Here is a 19,488-nt window from a genome sequence, read left to right on the forward strand (position 1 = left end):
ACAGGGGAGGATAGGAGGAAGCATGTAGAGCAATGAGGATTACTGTTAGAGGGGAATAAAGAAGGAGCAAGGAAGGACGGGAGGAGGAAAAATACAGACAAGACAGAACAAGATGAGTGTAAGAGGCCAGAAATACATGACAGAAAAACATTAGATTTTGACTGACAGCTGGATTGCATAAAAGATACATACACACACTGATGACAGGAAGGGCGGCTGTGACAAAGGTACCCAGGCAACAGGAGGAGTGTTTACCTGTGCTGAAGGGGAAAAGGTGGAAGAAGGGAAGGAAGAGGAGGAGAGAGAGAGGTCGTTGTGTTACAGGTAGATAACGTGAGAGAGGTAAAGTTCAGGAGGTATAGAGTGTCACCTAAAGCACCGAGAGATAGGGAGCGGGGGCAGAGGTGCAGGAACACAATCCCAGAGCCAAGACAACGGCTGAAGATAAAAACCTCCACACCTGAACACACCACAAGAGAGATATGGACAGGAGCACTGTGAAACACTGAGGAGAAGGCACCTGGAGGAAATACAAGGACGGAGAGGAAGAAGTAGAAGAACGTCTGAGTTATTATTTTTCCTTGAATCACTTCATTTACTCTTGCTTTTCTATTTTTACCTGGAACAAGGAAAAAACCCCATCAACAGAGCTGATTTTTTAAAGCAATTTTTGAATATTTGATTCTTTTTTAGCTCAATTTGTGTGGACATTTAGCACATAAAACAAAACAAGGGCTACTTTAGAGGAGAGGAGAGCAGGCAAGAGGCAAGAGAGAGGGTGAGGGAGGGGGAGGAGGAGTGAGGGAGGGAGAGAGAGTGTGTGTATGTGAGCCTGTGACACCGAGATGTTCATGATCATTCGAGAGCCGTCCGCCGCAGTAGGCGGTGCTGGAGCGATGAGCGCGCCACAGGAGAGGAGTGCAAAGCAGGTGCGTAAATATGGGTGTCTATACATATGTGTATATAGATATATTTATATATATATACTGTACATGTGTGTGGGTTTAAAGTATTTATGTGTGTAATCCTCTCTGGAAAGCTGTGCTCTCTTTATAAGCACATTTTCTGATGCTTTTCTGTGTGAAAATATGCAAGTGGATGCACAAAAATAGATTTCCATTCAATTAATTTGCATGAGTTATGATTGTGTTCCACTAAACTCAACTCCAAGATATGGAAACTGAAAGATATTGAAGTGTAATTGATGTAACTGATGAATGATGACTGTCCATATTTGGTAAAATGTTAAGTTTTTAGGTAAATTAAATAATAAATTACTGTAAATGTGTTTTTATTGGCTGAGAAAATTCTCCGAAAGAGCCATTTAGTTATCTAAAAGTTTTGTTACAACCTAAAAAAAAATGCGTTTTTGTTGTGTATCTCATGAGAAATTGATATGTTGGTGACATAACACAGTGTGCAGTGTATTCTGCAGGTAAATAAGTATGTTAATTTCACTTATATTAAATCTTCTGAAGCAGATGTAACAAAGTGCTTCATAATAAAAGACACCAGGACAAATATAGTGGTTATATAAAGAATTTTGATCGATTTGTCACCATATTTTGCATCAATGCGTACTGCTAAATATGTCAAACATAAGGTGTGTACATCTGTCCTGATGTTTTAGGCTACAACTGACAATTGTGTCCATTTCTGATTAATCTGTAGATTATTTAATTGATTCATTAATAAAATTAATTGGTCTGCAATACATTAGAAAACAGCTTAACAGTAATAAAAGCCTGTTACAATATTCTAGTGACTCCACCAAATGTCTTGTACATTTCCAAACCTCAAAATATTAAATTCGAAAGCAGAAAAATCCTCGCATTTGAGAACCTAAAAATGTCACGTTTTTGCTTGAAAAATGACTTAAACAATTAGGCTAACTGATGATCAAAATAGATGCAGATTAATCAATCAAATAATCAGTTAATTGACTTATGATTGCAGATATTGATGTTACCCTGGTGTGTGTGAGTTTGAATACAGATTTTATTAGTCTTAACACAGTTCCTCCATCCCCTCCTCAGGTGCAGGCCGCCATCAAGAAGAAGCTGGAGAAGCAGAAGAAGCGAACCAACGACGGTGGTGTTGCAGACATCCAAACTGTTACAACTCCTCGCCAGAAACCTAGTCAGTTCCCCCCAGCGGCGGCTGCTGAGGATGACAGAGAGTTGCTGGACGAGGAGCTGGAGGAGCTGATGGAGGGACCACACAGGAGAGAGAAGGAGAAAGAGGAGGAGGGGGAGCCCGTCGACCTGCTGCCCATCGTTGACTCTGTGTTTGGACAGGTAGGAGCCATCAGCTGCAGTGTGTGTGTGTGACTCAGAAGGTCATCTGTGACACTTTGCCATTCTGTGTGTGTGTGTGTTTCATGCGTTGCATCAAGTTCTCCGGCTGATTGAATGTCTCGCCACCAGATTGATTGAAACTCTAAGCCTCTAATTCAAATTTAAAGCCTGGCTGTGCTCCAGTTTTCTGTAAATAGCCGTCTCTCTCACACTCTCACACCATTTTGTTGATTCCACATGGCAAATGGACATAAAGCTGCTCATGACTGGCCCTAGACTTTTAGGGGCCGCAGGTAGGTTGTGGATACATCCACATGAGGTGCAAGAAAGCAAAAATTTCTGACAACAACAAACATGCCGATGGTGGAGGAGTTTGTAATAATGTACCTTTTAACAGGCCACGTTGTAGACAGCGGTGGTCTGTGATGTCATTAAAAACATTACATTCTTTCACTACATTACACATTTGTTCCATTCCGTCATTTTTAAAGTGTCTTCGTCAAATCCTACAGTCATATCTCGCTTGATCTTTGTTACACTGCCACAAAGTATTTAAAAATTAAAATTAAAATTAAAATCAAATTAAAATTCCAGGGGTGCTGCTCCATTTTGTCCGCATCCCTTAGCTTTCAAAAAATGTGCACAAATATGGACAAAAATGTATGCAGAGTACGGACAGAGGGCTCCATCTTTGCATGAATACAAATCTTATATTGAACTTTAATGGGCCATAAGTCCGAATGTTTGAAGGATATGACACAATCAAAAAGATATGATGCACAGGGCAACCATATGGTGAAGAACAGACATTTACTAATATTGTACAGTCTGGTACCGAGATCGAATGAGAAAGAAGTACAAGGAAACACAGTTTAAATGAAATATTAACATTAAATTGCCCAAGATTTTCTAGTAACAGGTAAAAAAGTACCATTAAGTAACATTTTTATTAAAACAAAATATCTAATTGCAATTATTTTGACGGATATTACCACTGGGATATGATTTGTGATATTGAGGGAATGATAATTTATAAATCTTTGTTCACATTTTCATTGAAAGACATATCAAAATGATTTGGGTGTTATTTAATTGAGCTGTACCAAAGAAAGATGTTTTCTTTAGTCTGTAGAATAATATTTGTAAGGCAGGACATCTCTGCACCATGAGAATATTTAGTCTAAAATGATATTTTGACACATATAATGTGCCTCCTGTGACTTGAAGTTTGCAGTAGGCCATATTGCGATTTTGATCAAATCATAATTAATTGTTTAGCATTCATTTTGATAACAACTAAAACAGTAAATCAGCAGTTAGTTTTGCAAACTACAGGCAAGCAGTTACGTCTTATTGTAATCAAATGTTTTTTTGTCTTTAATTATTTTAGTTATTATTATTATAATTATTTATATTATATTTATATTTTATATTTAGTTATATTATATTATATTATTAAAGTATTAAAGTGACCTTTCATGTGGGGTTTAAAGTACATTGCTGCTATTTCTTATAATTTATTTTAACTCGTGTTGGCAAACTGTTGAAGAATAGCTTGTGAAAGTACTTATCCCAGCTTGTGTTGACTTTCCTTCACCTTAAAATGTATGTTTTTTTAATCCACATAATCTTGGGTGTGCTTATCTTGTAGCAGACAGTAAATTACCTACTTAACCGACCTAAACTGCCCATTTCGCCCATCTCTGAGCTTGTTTGTCACTATCTGCTGCCAAAAATGGCACAAAATGTTAGTTTTTTGTTTATGAAGTTTTTTAAAAGTTCCATTTTTTTTTGGTTATTGTCTCATGTTCATTATAAAAAAAGATCTATTCTCGGGGGCCCTAAACAGTTGCTGGTATTACTTAGTGCTGGCTCTGAAGCTGCAACACAAACATTAACCATTCAGCCTTCTCGTTTAACCTCAAATCCTTCTGGAAATGGCGGGGGCAGCAAAGCACAAGGGCTAAAGCTAAGGATGGAGATAGCGTGTGTTTGAGAGGATTTAAACTCCTTTACTTTGGGAAACATTACGAAAGAGTAATCCGTAACAGATACGGCCATAGTCAACCAGAGATCTGATGAACACCCTATCTCGGTATCACATCCCGTCACTCACATGGTAAGCAGTGACACATGACACGGCACGGTAGGCTGCGCCATTACAGCATCTGTCACCCCGCAGTCAGACATGTGGGATGGTGGTGTAAGAAAGTAGAGTGTTTGTGCATGTGTGTGTGAAAATAAAATCAAAAGAGATTAAGTCAAAGCTCTGTTTGTTTCCTGTTTCTGACCTCAGCTCGTGAGTCACTCTGGTTTATTTTCCCCGATCTGAAGAAAGAGTCCACCTGTGATCACGTCAGCAAACTCTGAAGGGGGGGTGATGAAGAGTGTGGATGAGGTTAGAAACAGGAAATGGATATAAGAATGAAAAAATGAGTGATGTCGGTGGTGATGCAAGCCAGCCAAAATTAGAGAAACCTGCTGAGTGAGTGGGAGAGAGCAGAGTGTTGGCAAGTCTGAAGAGAAGAGAGGATTTATCTTTCACTGGAGGGTGACTCAGGGTCCCTGAACCTCACTTTGACAGACAGAGCATCGCGGGATGAAACTTACCAGGCAGCAGGTCACAGACAGAGACACCCTCAGCCCACACACACTGGACTCGAATCAAACAGATGGAGCTTGAAGAGGCTCATCAGCTCCTTAAAGTGATATTTCATAAAACACACCACACACACACATGCTACATCGTAACCAAACCAGGAGCACTCTGACAGGTCTGTGATTTTGGCTTCACCAAGACAACTGTTTTAAACCTGACTGCTTTAAAAGAAGTACAGTCACTGAGGCTGTTTGATTATTGGCTGGTAAACTTTTGGGTGATGTTGTCGTGAACGTACTAGAATTTCAAACTGCTAAATAGTACTGGTGTTAAAAAAATGACACTTGATACCTCATGGAAAAAGGAAAAAAGTATTTAATTTGACAATGAACACATTTGCAGTAATGTTAATAGTAATCAGAGGTGTGGGCTTGAGTCACATGACTTGGATTTGAGCCACATTTGAGTTATAAATTTGATGACTTTAGACTCGACTTGATATTATCAAAGAAGACTTGCACCTGTACTTGGACTTGAACACCAATGACTTGTGACCTCACTTGGACTTGAGCCTGCTGACCTGAAAATACTTGATGCCTTCCCCCGAGCTCAAAGATTCAAAAGAGAGTCATGAATCAAGTCATTTTCCTTCATGTCCTGAATCAACCAACGTTAACGCTGTTCATTCCCAGCCAGTCCACACTTGACTCTTCAGATCCACCTTGTTTGAACCGGTCTGATAGCATTCGATCAGGTTGCAGGCGAGAACCAATGAATTTTTTTCACATACAATCACTATGTGGTCAACAAAAAACAAATTGCAGTATATTTAAGATCAATATTTTCAATCCAAAATCCTCAACATATAAAACATGATTATTTCTAATGATTAAAATGCTCAATATTATATAAAGAAGTTATATGAACCCCACCCTGACCAACTACAACATTAAAATGCTTCTTACATACTCTCACATTAGAACCAACATCTCTTCACATCTCTCTTTTTCTACTTTTACTTGAGTAACAGATCTGAATACTTCTTTCATGCTCCGACTATTCTGTCTCTTCTAGTCTTTCTCTGATCGGCAGCTCTCGTTACTGGACACCAGCTGATGCACATCTGACACCAGATCAGTACATGATACCTGCTCACACACACACACACACACACACACACATGCACGCACCCAAGTTCATGACAGAGGCAGGAGAGTACCCTGAGTCCCAAAGAAAGGACAGAGTCACATTACCTGAGTACTGCCCGTCACACTGCAACACACACCGACACACACAGTACACTAACACAATGCATGGTTTTAGTGTCACGTGTGTGTGTGATGCCAAAATTAACCTACAACTGCTACTGTGACGGTCATTCAATGCTGATACCTGGAGACAAGCGATTCAAAAGTAATCAAAACAGAAACCCAGTAACGTGAATAACACACACACACACACACACACACACACACACACACACGGACCAACAGCATCTCATTTGTGTGACTAACTGGAACCATCAGTAAGGGAGAATCAGCCTGGTAATTAATCGGGCTTAATGGTATTGGTTGTGTGTTGGGTTATTCATGGAGCTGCTGGTGTCAGTTTGTTAAGTCATGAAGGAACTCACTGAAGGATGAAGTTAATTTGGTTGATAGCTGCATAGGAAGGTGAAGCTAATGTCATGGCATGTCAAATTTTTGGGACAGGGGTGCCATCTCATGACGTTTTGCCTGGACAAAGGAATCAGGATAAACAATATTAATCTATATGACCTGGCAGCTCGAGGCTGGATTACAGACCTAGACTGGCACTTGTTTTTTAACTGTGTGCTTGAGTTTAAAAGTTACCAAACCCTAGAAGCTCATGAACAGTTTGGAGTGGCTCAGTGCAAAATCTGCTCATTAACAAGCTGGCACTGCAGAAGCACTCCTATTTTTGGCCCAATTAGCTGATTAAACAAACAAAACACAAAAGGTAAGCAGGGAGCAACAGCTACAGCAGGCAGAGCACGTACCTCACAAGATGGTGCCCCCTTCCCACACAGCATGACGTAACTTCATATTCTCATTTGTGTTGTTCAGAGTTAGAATTTCACTAATTGGATTAATACTAATAGAAATGTTGTTGTTTATAGTTGGAGTATTCTGTGATCAGACAGACTGATTAATTGAGTGGAGTATTTTGTTTGTAGTTGGACTAAAAGTTTAACTTAAATGTAAAAGAGTCGCTGAGGTTGTGAAAAAAACCATGCGCCAAGCAAATTCTAATTACAGATGTACATGAGGTAATGATTCCACAAAGATGGCTTGCATCTTTAAAACTTGTCACCAGGTGCAGGTTTTCAAATATGTACATTTTTTAGTTTGGCCTCATGCGTTTCTTTAAATTTGAGATGTCAAATTTGAAATTTAGATGTGCGGACCTGCATTATAGAACAGCATTTCTGTTTCACACAATAAATGATAACACATGCTCATGCGGGCACAGCTCAAAGGTGAAAATGCGACTTATGTATAGAAAATATTCACATATATGAAATGGATTTTGCTGTGAATTTGCATGCAAGTTTTCAAAGTCACACTTTTCTGGAGGAGTTTAAAGGTTCACAATAGGATTTATTTGATGCTAAAATATGCGATCAGGGTTTGTTCGCATTAGTCCATAATAATAATAATAATCTATTTTATTCATAAGCGCCTTTCAAGTCACCCAAGGACACTTTACAAAACCAGATAAGACAGTCAAAACATAACAGAGGATGACAAAAACACTAATAAAAATACAGATAAAAGATAAACACAGTAAGAAGCACAAGAAAAGGTTAATAAGAAAATATAGAATACGCTACACAGTAAATATAGAAAAGTTGTAGCTAGAAGAAGCAACAGAAGTGCTCTGGCGTCCATGTATTTCTTTTGTTTTCATATGAGACACTATATCCATTAAATCAAAATTTAAAAGACAGTTAAAGGACCTTGTTGATCTGCTTTATTGACAGAAAACCAGCTTAGTGGCTCGTCAGTGTCACTAGCGCCAAAACACACAATCAGACCGGAACCACATGTTATTTTGATCTCTTACTCAAAGGTACTGTTATCTTATTTTAGCCCCTAACAGAACTCATATCTGTCTCTGCGTGCCGAGCAGATCACCCTCAATTAGATTTTTTTTGGGGCCAAACGGTCTGTTTCTACTTAAGAACATTTCCTGGTAAAGTTTTCATTTACAGTGGGCATTACTCTTAAGCTGCACAATCTGCCAGGAAGTTCTGCTAAAAACAGAAACAGAGGTTTGTGTTATTACTGTCTCAAGTCTCCACTGCAGCAGCTGGCAGATAAGCTGACTGTCCTGAGGCGACCTCTAGTGGTGACTGCTGACTGTTGCAACAGAGTATCGACCAAACGCAGAGATGTCTTGTCTGAAGTCAGACAGAGTTCAAGACCCAGACAGAGGCATGGACCCAGGCAAAGAGATGTCACCATTATGTTTCATCTTAAAAAAGTTATTTGACATTATAATCCAAAAGGATTGATTAGCAAATCACCGTATTCTTTTTAAATATCCTGCACGCTCTTGCTACACCTGCCTGATTACAGCTCTTCTCAGGACTGTGTGGTCTTGGTGTCTGCTTGATTAACATCCCAATCACACTCCTTTTGTTGCACCTGCAAGGAGCTGTAATCAGCCAGAGTGGAAACACCTGTGTGGGTGTGCAGGGCTTTTATTTGCAGAAATAAAAATGTTTCCCCTTTGAATTTACAAAGAAGAATAAATGCATTTTTATTGTATTATTGATTGATTTTAAACAGAAATAATACATTTTTTAGGGTCATCAAAAACTTAGTGACATTTAATGACACTGATTTTATACAGAGACACTTTTATTTCGACTGACTGAAATTTTAATGCAGGCTGTGTAGTAAAGTAGCATTTTGTCAATCATTGAAGGCATTTTGGAAGACATTTAATAAATATCAATGATACTTCCCAGCAAACATACATTTTACTTGTCATACTGCTTCTATATTGTGTACATTGTAGTACTATTATAGGTCACGGGGGGCTGGAGCCTATCCCAGCTGACACTGGGGAAGAGGCAGGGTACACCCTGGACAGGTTGTCAGACTATCACAGGGCTGACACATAGAGACAGACAACCATTCACACTCACATTCACACCTACGGACAATTCAGAGTCACCAGTTAACCTGCATGTCTTTGGACTGTGGGAGGAAGCCGGAGAACCTGGAGAATATGAACATGCAAACTCCGCACAGAGGGACTAACCCACCCTGGGTTCAAATTGTGCTGTGAGGTGACAATGCTAACCACTGTACCACTGTGCATACAAAGCTAAAATCTAATATCCAATGGGGTAGAATTGACTTTGTTGTGTGCCACACACACACACACACACACACACACACACACACACACACACACACAAGCTGTGCTCTCCATACGGGAGCACTGGTAGTAAGCAGCATGCCAAATCTGCTTTTGGAGAGATTTGTTGACAGATGCTTTGTATGAGCTCAGCTGACCACTTAGCATTGCACTCATAACCTCATCTTGTGATATTATATCGCTGTCATCATTTTAGGCAACTTGGCCAAACTAGTTCTGGGACATAAGGAGGTCAGCGGCGAGAGCTCAAAGCCCCCCTGAGCCGATACTTCCTGCCAAGTGAGACAGATACTGTGGGTCTCATCACCCATCATCTGCTGAAGAGTCACAGCTCATTTGATGATTTGAACTTTTAATTCTTAATGTAGAATACAAAAAAAAATCACGGCAAGACTTTTTCACTTTGACAAGCATTTGTTTGACTAGTTGATTTTAGGATTGCATTTCTCATTTAGTGGAGCAGGCGAGCTCCCCATTGATCCTAATAATTCACAAAGAAAATCAATCACCTCTGTTCTAGTTTTTAAAAATATACATATTGTGATTGATTTTTCCTACTTTACTTCCATGGACGGCACGGAAAGTCTTTTGCATTATGGTAACTCTTGATGATTAGCATCTGCCACCATTTTTAAAAGGTTTGTGATTTAAATGCACATTTTATACAGATTTTTGCTTTATACCATTATATTTTTGCTGTTAAATGTAATAGTATTTTTAAAAGATGAGATTTTTTTGTTTGTTCATATGAAAATTTGTCTTGCAAACAATCATCAGAATAACATAAAACAACACAAAGGACATCTGTAAGGTCACCCTCCAGCAATCATCAAAAAGAAAAGAGATTATATTCACTATTATAGTTGTATTTTAGAAATCTATCTTTGACTTAAAGGCTAAAACGGCTGAAAGTTATTCTAATCGTTTAAGAAGTATGGATTCAGTTTTGGTTCAGATTTCAACCCAAATATACCCTCTTTTTTTTGCTTCTTTTCTCTTCACTCCTTCCTGTACTCTTTTCATCAACCCATCTTCCTCTTTAATCTCAAATGGAAGGGATTAATCTCCCTCTCTCTGTTTATGTCCTCTTAATTCTCCCTCTAAAACTCTTCATACTGTAGATGAAGTCATTTGAATGCTGGTGCAACATCTGAACGAGAGAGCGAGGGAGAGGGATAGAGGGAGAGGAGCTGAAAAGGAAAGAGTGAGAGAGAGAGAGGGGGGATTAAAAGCGTTGATCAGTGTGAAGAGAAAGAGACAGCGATGCTGCCGCCACTGCTGCTGCTGCTGCGAGGAGACACATGAGTGAGCTGCTTCCAGTAGAGAGCTCAGTTTAGTTTGGGATAGTTGGATTTTTTGTCTGGTGACATCATCTGACTGTGGATCATATGGAGATGGATGGAGTTATTCAGGATTGCAGATGCATGGATTAGTTTCTGTGTCAGATGTGACGACTGGTAACCAGCATGGGACACCCAGAGAGGTCAGGGCTCGTCTCTGAGCTGGACCTCTGAGACGTCCAAGGAGAGAAGACATAAAAAACAGATAAATAAGATCAGAAATAACTGTCTGAGACAGAGACAGAGAGAGGGAAGGAAACATTTGGGCAGCTGTTGATCAGACGAGGTTGGGTCATGGGCAACTGCACCAAACCGAAAGACAAAATGAAGAAGGTAAGAGCACTTTGTCTCGCACTTGCCGGCTGACAGTTTTTATTCTGCACCTGTGTTAATTTATAGCTTATGTGATTGATTCTAAAACATCTCAGTTCCTTCTTGATATTTGGGAAAAAGGAGATGTAACAAAATAATAATAGCTTAAAGGAGCATTCTTTCTAATTGATTTCTAATCCTGGATAATTTAATAACTGTTTTTTTTCCTACATGCAGGAAACAGCAAAAAATATTTGTGCAAATTGCGGCACTGGCTGTTTTAAATCACCAAATATAAAATGTTTCCTTTGATGGTAGCTGCAAGAAAACTCCAATTTAACTTCTTACTGTATCAGTGTTGCATACTGACACAAGATGACTGTCATTACAGCAGATAGTTAGCAGTATTACCTCAGTAAGTGTCATAGGGATGAATACAGAAGGAGAATATTGAGATCAAGATGGGTTTTCACAATAAGGATAATAGCTGGTGTGAGTGGATTGCCTTTAAATAATAAGCAGCTTATGTAATCCAGGCTTACTGTGCGTGACTAGAAAACAGTGGGTCTTAACCTTGTTCCTTGAATGATTATGTTTTAAATGTGAAGAAGTCGGTCATGCAGACAGTGTGTGTGACAGTTGGAGTGCTGGAATAACAGCCTGGTCTGCCTCTAAAGGGGGTAATGGAGGGTCCCCTCGGGGGTAAGGAAAGGGCAGTGGGCCAGGAGGGAGAGGAGGATGAGGACGCGGAGGATACGCCGTACAACGAGCCCTTCTCTACGCTGGTGAAGAACTGCAACATGCTGCACAACATCGTGGGCCCTGCCTGTATCTTCCTTAAACAGGGCTTTTCACAGACACTCGTATGTAACAGAGAGCACACTGTGGTCCTCACGCAAACCCCTCCCCACGGTGCAGCTTTTTCCGCTCGTGTCGATTCATTTTCATCCCTGTATCGTGGCTGTCTGAACCCTCCTGCTCTCCACCACACCAGCTGTGCTATCCCATCACAGGTCCAGGGTCAGATGATCAAATCTGCTGGAAGCACGTGCTCAGAGGGGTCGATCATTCGGTTCCATGGAAAATCATTGATGGGCTTTGTGGGGCTTACTCTTAAATGTGATGAGGCACATGGTGATGTGACAGTCAAGGCTGAATTTTATAACCAGGCACAGTGGGCGACTGCAGAAAAGGTCCCCTGAAGGCTCTATGTAACAGCACCAAAGCAATGTCTTAATAAATGGGACAGCTGGCAGGACAGGATCAGGGGTGATATGAGTGAAGTGTTTTGACGATGTGTTATACGCGTGATCCACTACGGGAGATTTGGCTGTTAGCAGTTAGCACTTTACTCAGAGAAGAGGAATAGCAGTCGAAAATGTTCACAATATGGGAAAACAATAAGGTCTAGGAGCTCCTTACCCTCTGATCGAAGGACGAGATTGGCCATATTACAGATATTCATCCACCCATCCCTTTCATCGGCTTATCTGGGGCTGAGTCACGGGAGCAGCAGGCCAATAATAGTGTAACAGAGATGGTAAATGAAATTGTTATTGCCATGTTTATGCTATTGTTATTATTGATAAAGCGCTGCAAACTCATATAAGTCACACTGGAGGGTGATACTATTGTGTTGATTCCACAATGCTAGCATGCTGTTTAAAATCACACACTGGAGCGGCATGCCCTTGGCCTGCCCTTAATTATGCATAACTTTAGACCTTTATAACATTTAAACAGGTTCAGTTGGTTGCAATCTGCAACCTCACCACTAGATGCCACTAAATCCTACACATTGGACCTTTAATGACAGTTTTTAGTAACACTGTGTGCACCAATAAAGCGCAGATGGAAATTATGAGGACCTTAAAGTTCCCGCGAAATGGAAGTTAGGCTGTATTTGGCTTCTGTACTAAAAAGTAGGTGGGCTTAGAGTTTTATACGATACGGAGCTACAGAGGACTGTTGACTCCACACACATCTCTCACGCCATTAGATCAGGAGGACAAGGGAGAGATGAATGAATTAGACCTTCACCATGATGTTTTGGAAATGAAAACAAGTTTTTGCCTACAAATATCCACACACATCTCTGTCTATCGCTCTCATATTGCTCTGTTAGCTAGTAGCTACTACAACCCACAAGTGGTGAAGTGCGCTTTTACATGACCATTTTGGCTAGCTAGTCACCCAAAATCTCATTTGATTTTACTAACTTTTGCAAACAACCCAGAGTGCAGGATGAGTCATCAAACATTTGAATCCACTTTACCAGGGCTGCGGTCAGCCCCGATGAAACATAGCAAGAAGTTTATTCAAATGATAATAGTGGTTTGCTAAACACTCTGTGGGTTAAATTAAGTTCAGTTCAAAGGGCTTTATCAGCACTGGACCCTCATGTTACATAGCCAAAACAAGTTGGAAATATAAACAAATAACAATGGTGAGTAAGTGAAGATCTACTAGACATTTATTTATATACACAACGCTACTGATAGTTTAACAACTCTGACACACCAAACGAACGAAAGAAAACATACCTCAAAGCCCTATGCACACCATTTCACAATGTTTCAAGGAAACATGTCATTTAATCTGGAAACTGTAGCAAAACAGTGCACACCGTTTTGAGACTGAACGTGCCCCTGGTTTTACAGAGAGAGAAAATACTCTGATACAGATTTTTTAACATATATTTAACCTTCATTTATCTGTGTAGCCACTTTAAGATTAAAATCTCTTTTACATGTGAGACCTTGCCAAGACTGAGTCATATAGCACTATTGAAACAAACAAGACAATATCATATCACAACAGCAACAACAGGTCCGTCAGAATACATACATACAATACATGATAGAGTGCATTAAAAAGGCAGCGTTATTTAATCTAAAATTTAAATAATAAATATAAAATTAACATATTTGGCATATAACAATACAGGGACACAGGGTTAAAACAGTTAAAATGTAATTTTCATTTAATTAAGGTGGCTCTTGCATGTTTTTTTACCTTAAGGCCCTGTGTCAACATTTAGTTTAAATACTATATATTTACTATTTCTTTTTATATTAATTCTGTCTCATTTGCTGATAGGACTTGTCTGATACACTTGTGCTCCACTGTAAAGTCCCTTGTTGTCTGCTCATATTCTAATTTGGTTGAAATCGGAGGCATTGTGCATTTAGTTTGTTGTGTGATGAAATGAGGCCGAGGACAACCAGAGTACCAGAGTAGAGTAGAGTAGAGTACAGAGTAAAATGATGCTGGAGGATTTGACCCATACTGTTCTCTCTCTAAAGCTCTTAGCCTAACATCCTCTACATTGAACCACAGCTTCCATTTTGTACTTTGCGTGCGAGCTTGAGTGCAGGGTACAAGACAGTAGATATATATATGTGTAGTTAAGAGAGTTTGAACAGTGGACATGTGTCCAAGGTAACTAAACCTCCCAAATCTCATAATCTCCAGATGTTTGCTGCCTGACAACAAATGAGCCGGTCACCTCTTGTGGTTTACGGTACATTGTTATATAGACTGTGTATCATAATGCAGTGTACAAGTTAATCCATATAGATTTAGACTCTGTTTTTCATTTGGAGATGCACTGGGTTTGTCTGTTTAATACAGCTTACTGAACAACTGAATCACTTTTACATTTGCAAATTATGTTTAAGTATAAAATCCTGACTATAATACATACATGGGCTCAGATTTGACACAATGTGAATGGACATTACATTTCATATCATCCTCACAGTGGGACCGTATCAAGCCAAACTCCATTAATCATTGTTCTCATTTGTGTTTGTGTGTCATCTCTTCCCTGGTCAGTGGCTGTCTGGGTGTTTCTGCAGAGATGTCACTTTAAATCAGACTGTGTTTACTATGCCCAACAAGCTCTCTAAATATTCTCAGCATGTGAAGAAATAAGACGCTGATGTGTGTCTCTACTTCCTCCAACAGGACAGAGAGCTGAGACCAGAGGAGATTGACGGTGAGATGATTTCTCTACAGCAAACCTCAGTGTGGTTCTGCTCCACAGGTTATTAATATAACAGCTGACTGATAAATATCAACATGTTTTCTGATTTTTTTCTTCTCTTTTAAATGATCAGAGCTCCGTGAGGCATTTGTGGAGTTTGATAGGAACAAAAAAGGCTACATCAGTCACAAAGACCTGGGGGAGTGTATGAGGACGATGGGATACATGCCGACAGAGATGGAGCTCATTGAACTGAGCCAGCAGATCTGTGAGTGCAACAGCAGCATGAAACATCTAGAACAGGGGTCAGCGACCTTTACCGTCGAAAGAGCCATTTTTGACCAAAAAAGGAAAGGAAGGATTAGATAAGAGAGTATGGACTGACGTAGCAGTTTTTATACAACTTGTGTGTTGCAGGTGGGGGTAAAGTGGACTTTGAGGACTTTGTGGAGCTGATGGGACCCAAGATGCTCGCAGAGACAGCGGACATGATCGGAGTCAAAGAACTACGGGATGCATTCAAAGAGGTCAGTATACATGTGCTGTTACTTAAAGCCGATTGTTTGGGTACAGAGCCACCTTTAACTTATCAAACAGACGAACACAGGTGTAACCCATAACATCAGTAGTTGCTGCACTGCACAGGTTGCTGAGATGAAGCCACTGTTAGTGTGATCACGTCCACCTGTGCCTTCCCTGCTGTGACAAGCCAAAATGTCTGCTGTGAAAAAAGGTCTACTGACAGCATGTAGGAAATAATGAGTGCCATCTAGGTATTACTTTTCAAAAATTTTACAAACCAAAAGTACCAAAAAACGATAAATCACTCACATTTTGTGAATGTTTAAAGAAAGTGGAGTTCTCTGATGCTCGCAAATATGTTAAGACTCTCTAGCAACATTCATTCAGAGAGCAAAACAACATGAGGAGCTGAAGATGCTTTTGATAATGTTAATAAACTGTAGTGCTGTAGTTTCCACATGTTGTCACTGGTTGATAAACCCCTTATGCATGGTGGTGTGGCCATTACATTTTTTCAGCTTTGAAAGAGAATCATGCCCATTGACTGAATTCAAGAAATTGACATACCCTCCAGGATCCATACTAAAAATGTTCGTAGCCAAAAATGGCCGACAAAAATGGCTTGCGGCAAAAAACATTTGGCAATTTCTACAATCAGGCTTCCTTCTCACCATCTGTGTCGCCAATGTCCCCTTTCCAAATGTCCATAAGCATGGGTCAAAGTTTCTTCCATCAAGTCTGTTTTATAGATCCCAACTTCTGCACAGGAAGTGGCATATGCCTGCGTCAGGCCTCATTTTGTGAATACCCAGTGTTTATAAATGAGACCCCAGGTCTGAAGAGTGAAGCCAATGAAGTGCCCTAAACCTGCATTCTTTCTAATGGCCTGCAGGGGGCGGCTCCACTGGTTGCAAAACGAAGATTATGGTCTCAGTCACTAGTTTGATGCCTTCTTCAGTACAGCATGATATTCATTTTATGGTCCCATTTAGAGTGAAATAGACAGTAAAGCAGGACACTGGCTACCTCGTAATTAACAAGTTGCTATCACAGTGATGTCCTAAGGTTCTCAGTCAGACCCATCCGTCTCGTCCACATATGGTCACTTCTGGCTCCAAAAACACCAAGATGGTGACTGCCAAAATGCTGAACTTTAGGCTTCAAAATGATAGTCCACAAACCAGTGTCCACTTCTTTTATACAGTTTATAGTCATGTCAACAAAAAAAAGTTTGGGAGCCGTGGCACAACGTGAAGGATTTAAAAATGTCTTATTTTTTGTGCCAAGAAAGGACAGCAGATGAGATGCTTGCACACCAATGCAACTGGGCTGGACAGCCACAAAAAATGCAAAAAAAAAAAAGTCAATTTATTCAGAACATTCGTGCACAAAAAGAAAGGTGCTCAAAGTGCAAATAATAATGACAATAATAAGTGATTAAAAACAGCAGCAAACATTTCAGTCCTTGACTATCATCAGTGCTACTGACATGAGTGCTTCACAGAACAGATGTAGACACAGACAGATTATTACCAGGTGTGATGAATCAGTCAGTCGGTGCCACTAATTAGATGACATCAACTCTGAGGAGCAGAGGACTGACTCCTAAACACAATGACCTGTCCAATGAGTATTGTACAAAACACAATATCCTCAAACACCAATGTATGATAGCAGAACATATACTAACACACACACAAACTATACTATACCGACGCGCCAAAGATAAACTTTTTTGTCCTTTTTGTATGATTACATTTAAATGTGATGGGACGTGACTCTTAGTGTGTTTCTCTCTGTGTGTCCAGTTTGACTCTAACGGTGACGGTCAGATCAGTTTAAATGAGCTGCGTGAAGCCATGAAGAAGCTGATGGGAGAACAAGTGACCAACAGAGAGATCAACGAGATCCTGCGAGATGTCGACCTCAACGGAGACGGCCTGGTGGACTTTGAGGGTGGGAGAAATTCTCTGTGCATGAATGGGATCGTTTAGACAACAATCTTCCTCCCTCTCACTCCTCTCTTGTCTTTTCAGAGTTTGTGCGAATGATGTCCCGCTGACCCGGCCCAGCTGCCCACATGTCAGATGGACAGACAGACATTATGCAACTGCTGGATTAGAGAACACACTACATTGTAGTGAACATGCTTCATCTGCTTGTAACAGCACACATCTAAAATTATATTTTTCTATTGCATGAAGAAAAAAGAATAAAAGGCTTTGAATTGACAAATCAAGCCGACATTTAACACGACTATCCACATCTTAACTCCACGATGAAGCACTTTAACAGCTGTAAAAACATATCAAAAGCTTCATTGGAAACATTTATGACTTTGTGTTTTTAGATGTATTTTTATATATCAATGTTTGAGCTTTGAGTGTAAAAATCTTTTTTTTAATTAAAGAAATGTACAAAAATCGGAGGGTTGAGCAAATTATTGTGATCCAGGTAAACTTCACCATACCATAGTCCATAAATAGGGAGTTAATAGCATGAACTGCTTTTAGCATACTGGTGGTCCGATGGTTTGTTGTATTGTGACCAGACTTAGAGAGAGGCTTCCTGGCTTAAAAGGGGATTCAACAAGAACATGGACTGTTGCGCCGACGTAAACACGGTGTGTAGGAAAATATGAAGAGGAGCAACTGATCCAAACAAGTCAGAAGGCATGCATAAACATCATATTTTCCTCATTAATATAAACAAAAGGTTTCATCACTTAAGTCAAATGTAAACTTGAAAGTTGTGATAGAAAATAGTTGAAAATGTTTACCTTATTTCTGCAAACAATGATTAATATTCAGCATCAGTATAAGGAGCTGTTTATCAAAATTCAGTTTGGGTTAAAGGAGTTTGCTGGTGATTTATAATTGCACTCTTATAACGCTGTCATACGTACAATGGGTACTTAAAATCAAGCATTTAAATTGATAAGAGCAGAACCAGAGATATTACATACATAAACCTGAGTATCAATAATGCAACGGCCTTCCTCAGAGCAGTCTCACTAGAACTAACCAGAAAAGAGGAAGAGAACAATCAAACCTCAGTGACCAGCAACAAATTAAAAGAGCTGTGACACCGTGGCAGGTGCAACAACAAGCATTGTTCAGTTGAAAAACACTTGACAAACAATCTTGCCAGCTGGTATTTTTGTGCTGTTTTGATTGGAAGAAAAGTAGAAGATACAATTCTTAGCAGGTAATAAACTCTACATTTGCCAAACCTAACTTAAGGCTATTTCTAGAGATTTATAAATCAAATGCGGTCACACATTTTGGGCCACAAGAGGACAAAACAATCACACAAAAAATGGCCGTCTACAAATAAAAAATGCAATGGACACCGAGGCAGGTGCATCATCAAAGCAGACGACGCCTACTTGTATGAACAATATAAACTCCACAGTGGCTGCAGCCACAAACACACATATTGAAGCAAAAAAAAAAAACATACACAAACACACACAACGATAGGATGACATTTGTCCAACACATTCTCACTCCGACCTCGTCACATATCGACATTTGGTCAGGGACCTTCCATGTCTAGATACAATGTGAAAGGTACCCTGGGTGCGTTGGTTGTTGACGTTCTGGGATGCCGTGTCAAGTTCTGCCTGTTATATGCATTGTCTTCTTTCAAAATACACTTCCGTTCATACTGGAAATATACTGTTTACAAACTGTCTCTTTAAAAAAAAACACACCATGTCAGTACAACACCACAAATTGATGTTTGTTTTCCTCCAACAACGAACGCACAAGGTTGGGTTTAGGAAAAAAGAACAGGGTTTGGCTTGATAATCTTGTGGGACACAAACACAGCTCTCCCAGTTGAAAGTCGTGTTTGTTGGGCTCATCCACGACCCTTCCACCCAGCCTACTTGGACTTAAGCTGCCTTAACTTTCGTTCTTGTCCTGCCATGTTTCGCCCTGACATCGCCAACCGGCTGCGTATCACGCCAACGTTAAAGGACAGCTTTTTTTGTCAGGGTCTGATGCCACAATT

At 39.9% G+C, this 19,488-nt stretch overlaps 1 protein-coding gene across 2 annotated transcripts; it reads left to right on the plus strand.

The window, feature by feature from the left end:
• Positions 1 to 413: 413 nt before the first annotated feature.
• cabp2b (calcium binding protein 2b) lies at positions 414 to 17,875 on the plus strand. 2 transcript variants are annotated; one of them, XM_050042354.1, is made up of 7 exons: positions 414 to 929; positions 2,037 to 2,297; positions 14,931 to 14,961; positions 15,083 to 15,217; positions 15,367 to 15,476; positions 17,280 to 17,427; positions 17,508 to 17,875. In XM_050042354.1, the coding sequence occupies exons 1-7, from the start codon at positions 846 to 848 to the stop codon at positions 17,531 to 17,533; spliced, it is 795 nt and encodes a 264-aa protein (XP_049898311.1). In that variant the 5' UTR covers positions 414 to 845; the 3' UTR covers positions 17,534 to 17,875. The 2 variants fall into 2 exon arrangements, with proteins under 2 accessions (XP_049898311.1, XP_049898312.1); XM_050042355.1 differs by lacking the exons at positions 414 to 929; positions 2,037 to 2,297 and adding exons at positions 10,591 to 10,982; positions 11,639 to 11,824.
• The last annotated feature ends 1,613 nt before the right edge of the window (positions 17,876 to 19,488 follow it).

This window comes from Epinephelus moara, chromosome 4, assembly GCF_006386435.1.
Source record: "Epinephelus moara isolate mb chromosome 4, YSFRI_EMoa_1.0, whole genome shotgun sequence".
Lineage (NCBI taxonomy): Eukaryota > Metazoa > Chordata > Actinopteri > Perciformes > Serranidae > Epinephelus > Epinephelus moara.

Excerpts from the sequence above, each read along its gene's own strand:
- cabp2b (XM_050042354.1), top strand. The coding sequence starts at position 846 with ATGTTCATGATCATTCGAGAGCCGTCCGCCGCAGTAGGCGGTGCTGGA. Across the intron at positions 930-2,036 it reads AGGAGAGGAGTGCAAAGCAG|GTGCAGGCCGCCATCAAGAA; the intron begins GTGCGTAAATAT and ends TCCCCTCCTCAG. Across the intron at positions 15,477-17,279 it reads TACGGGATGCATTCAAAGAG|TTTGACTCTAACGGTGACGG; the intron begins GTCAGTATACAT and ends CTGTGTGTCCAG.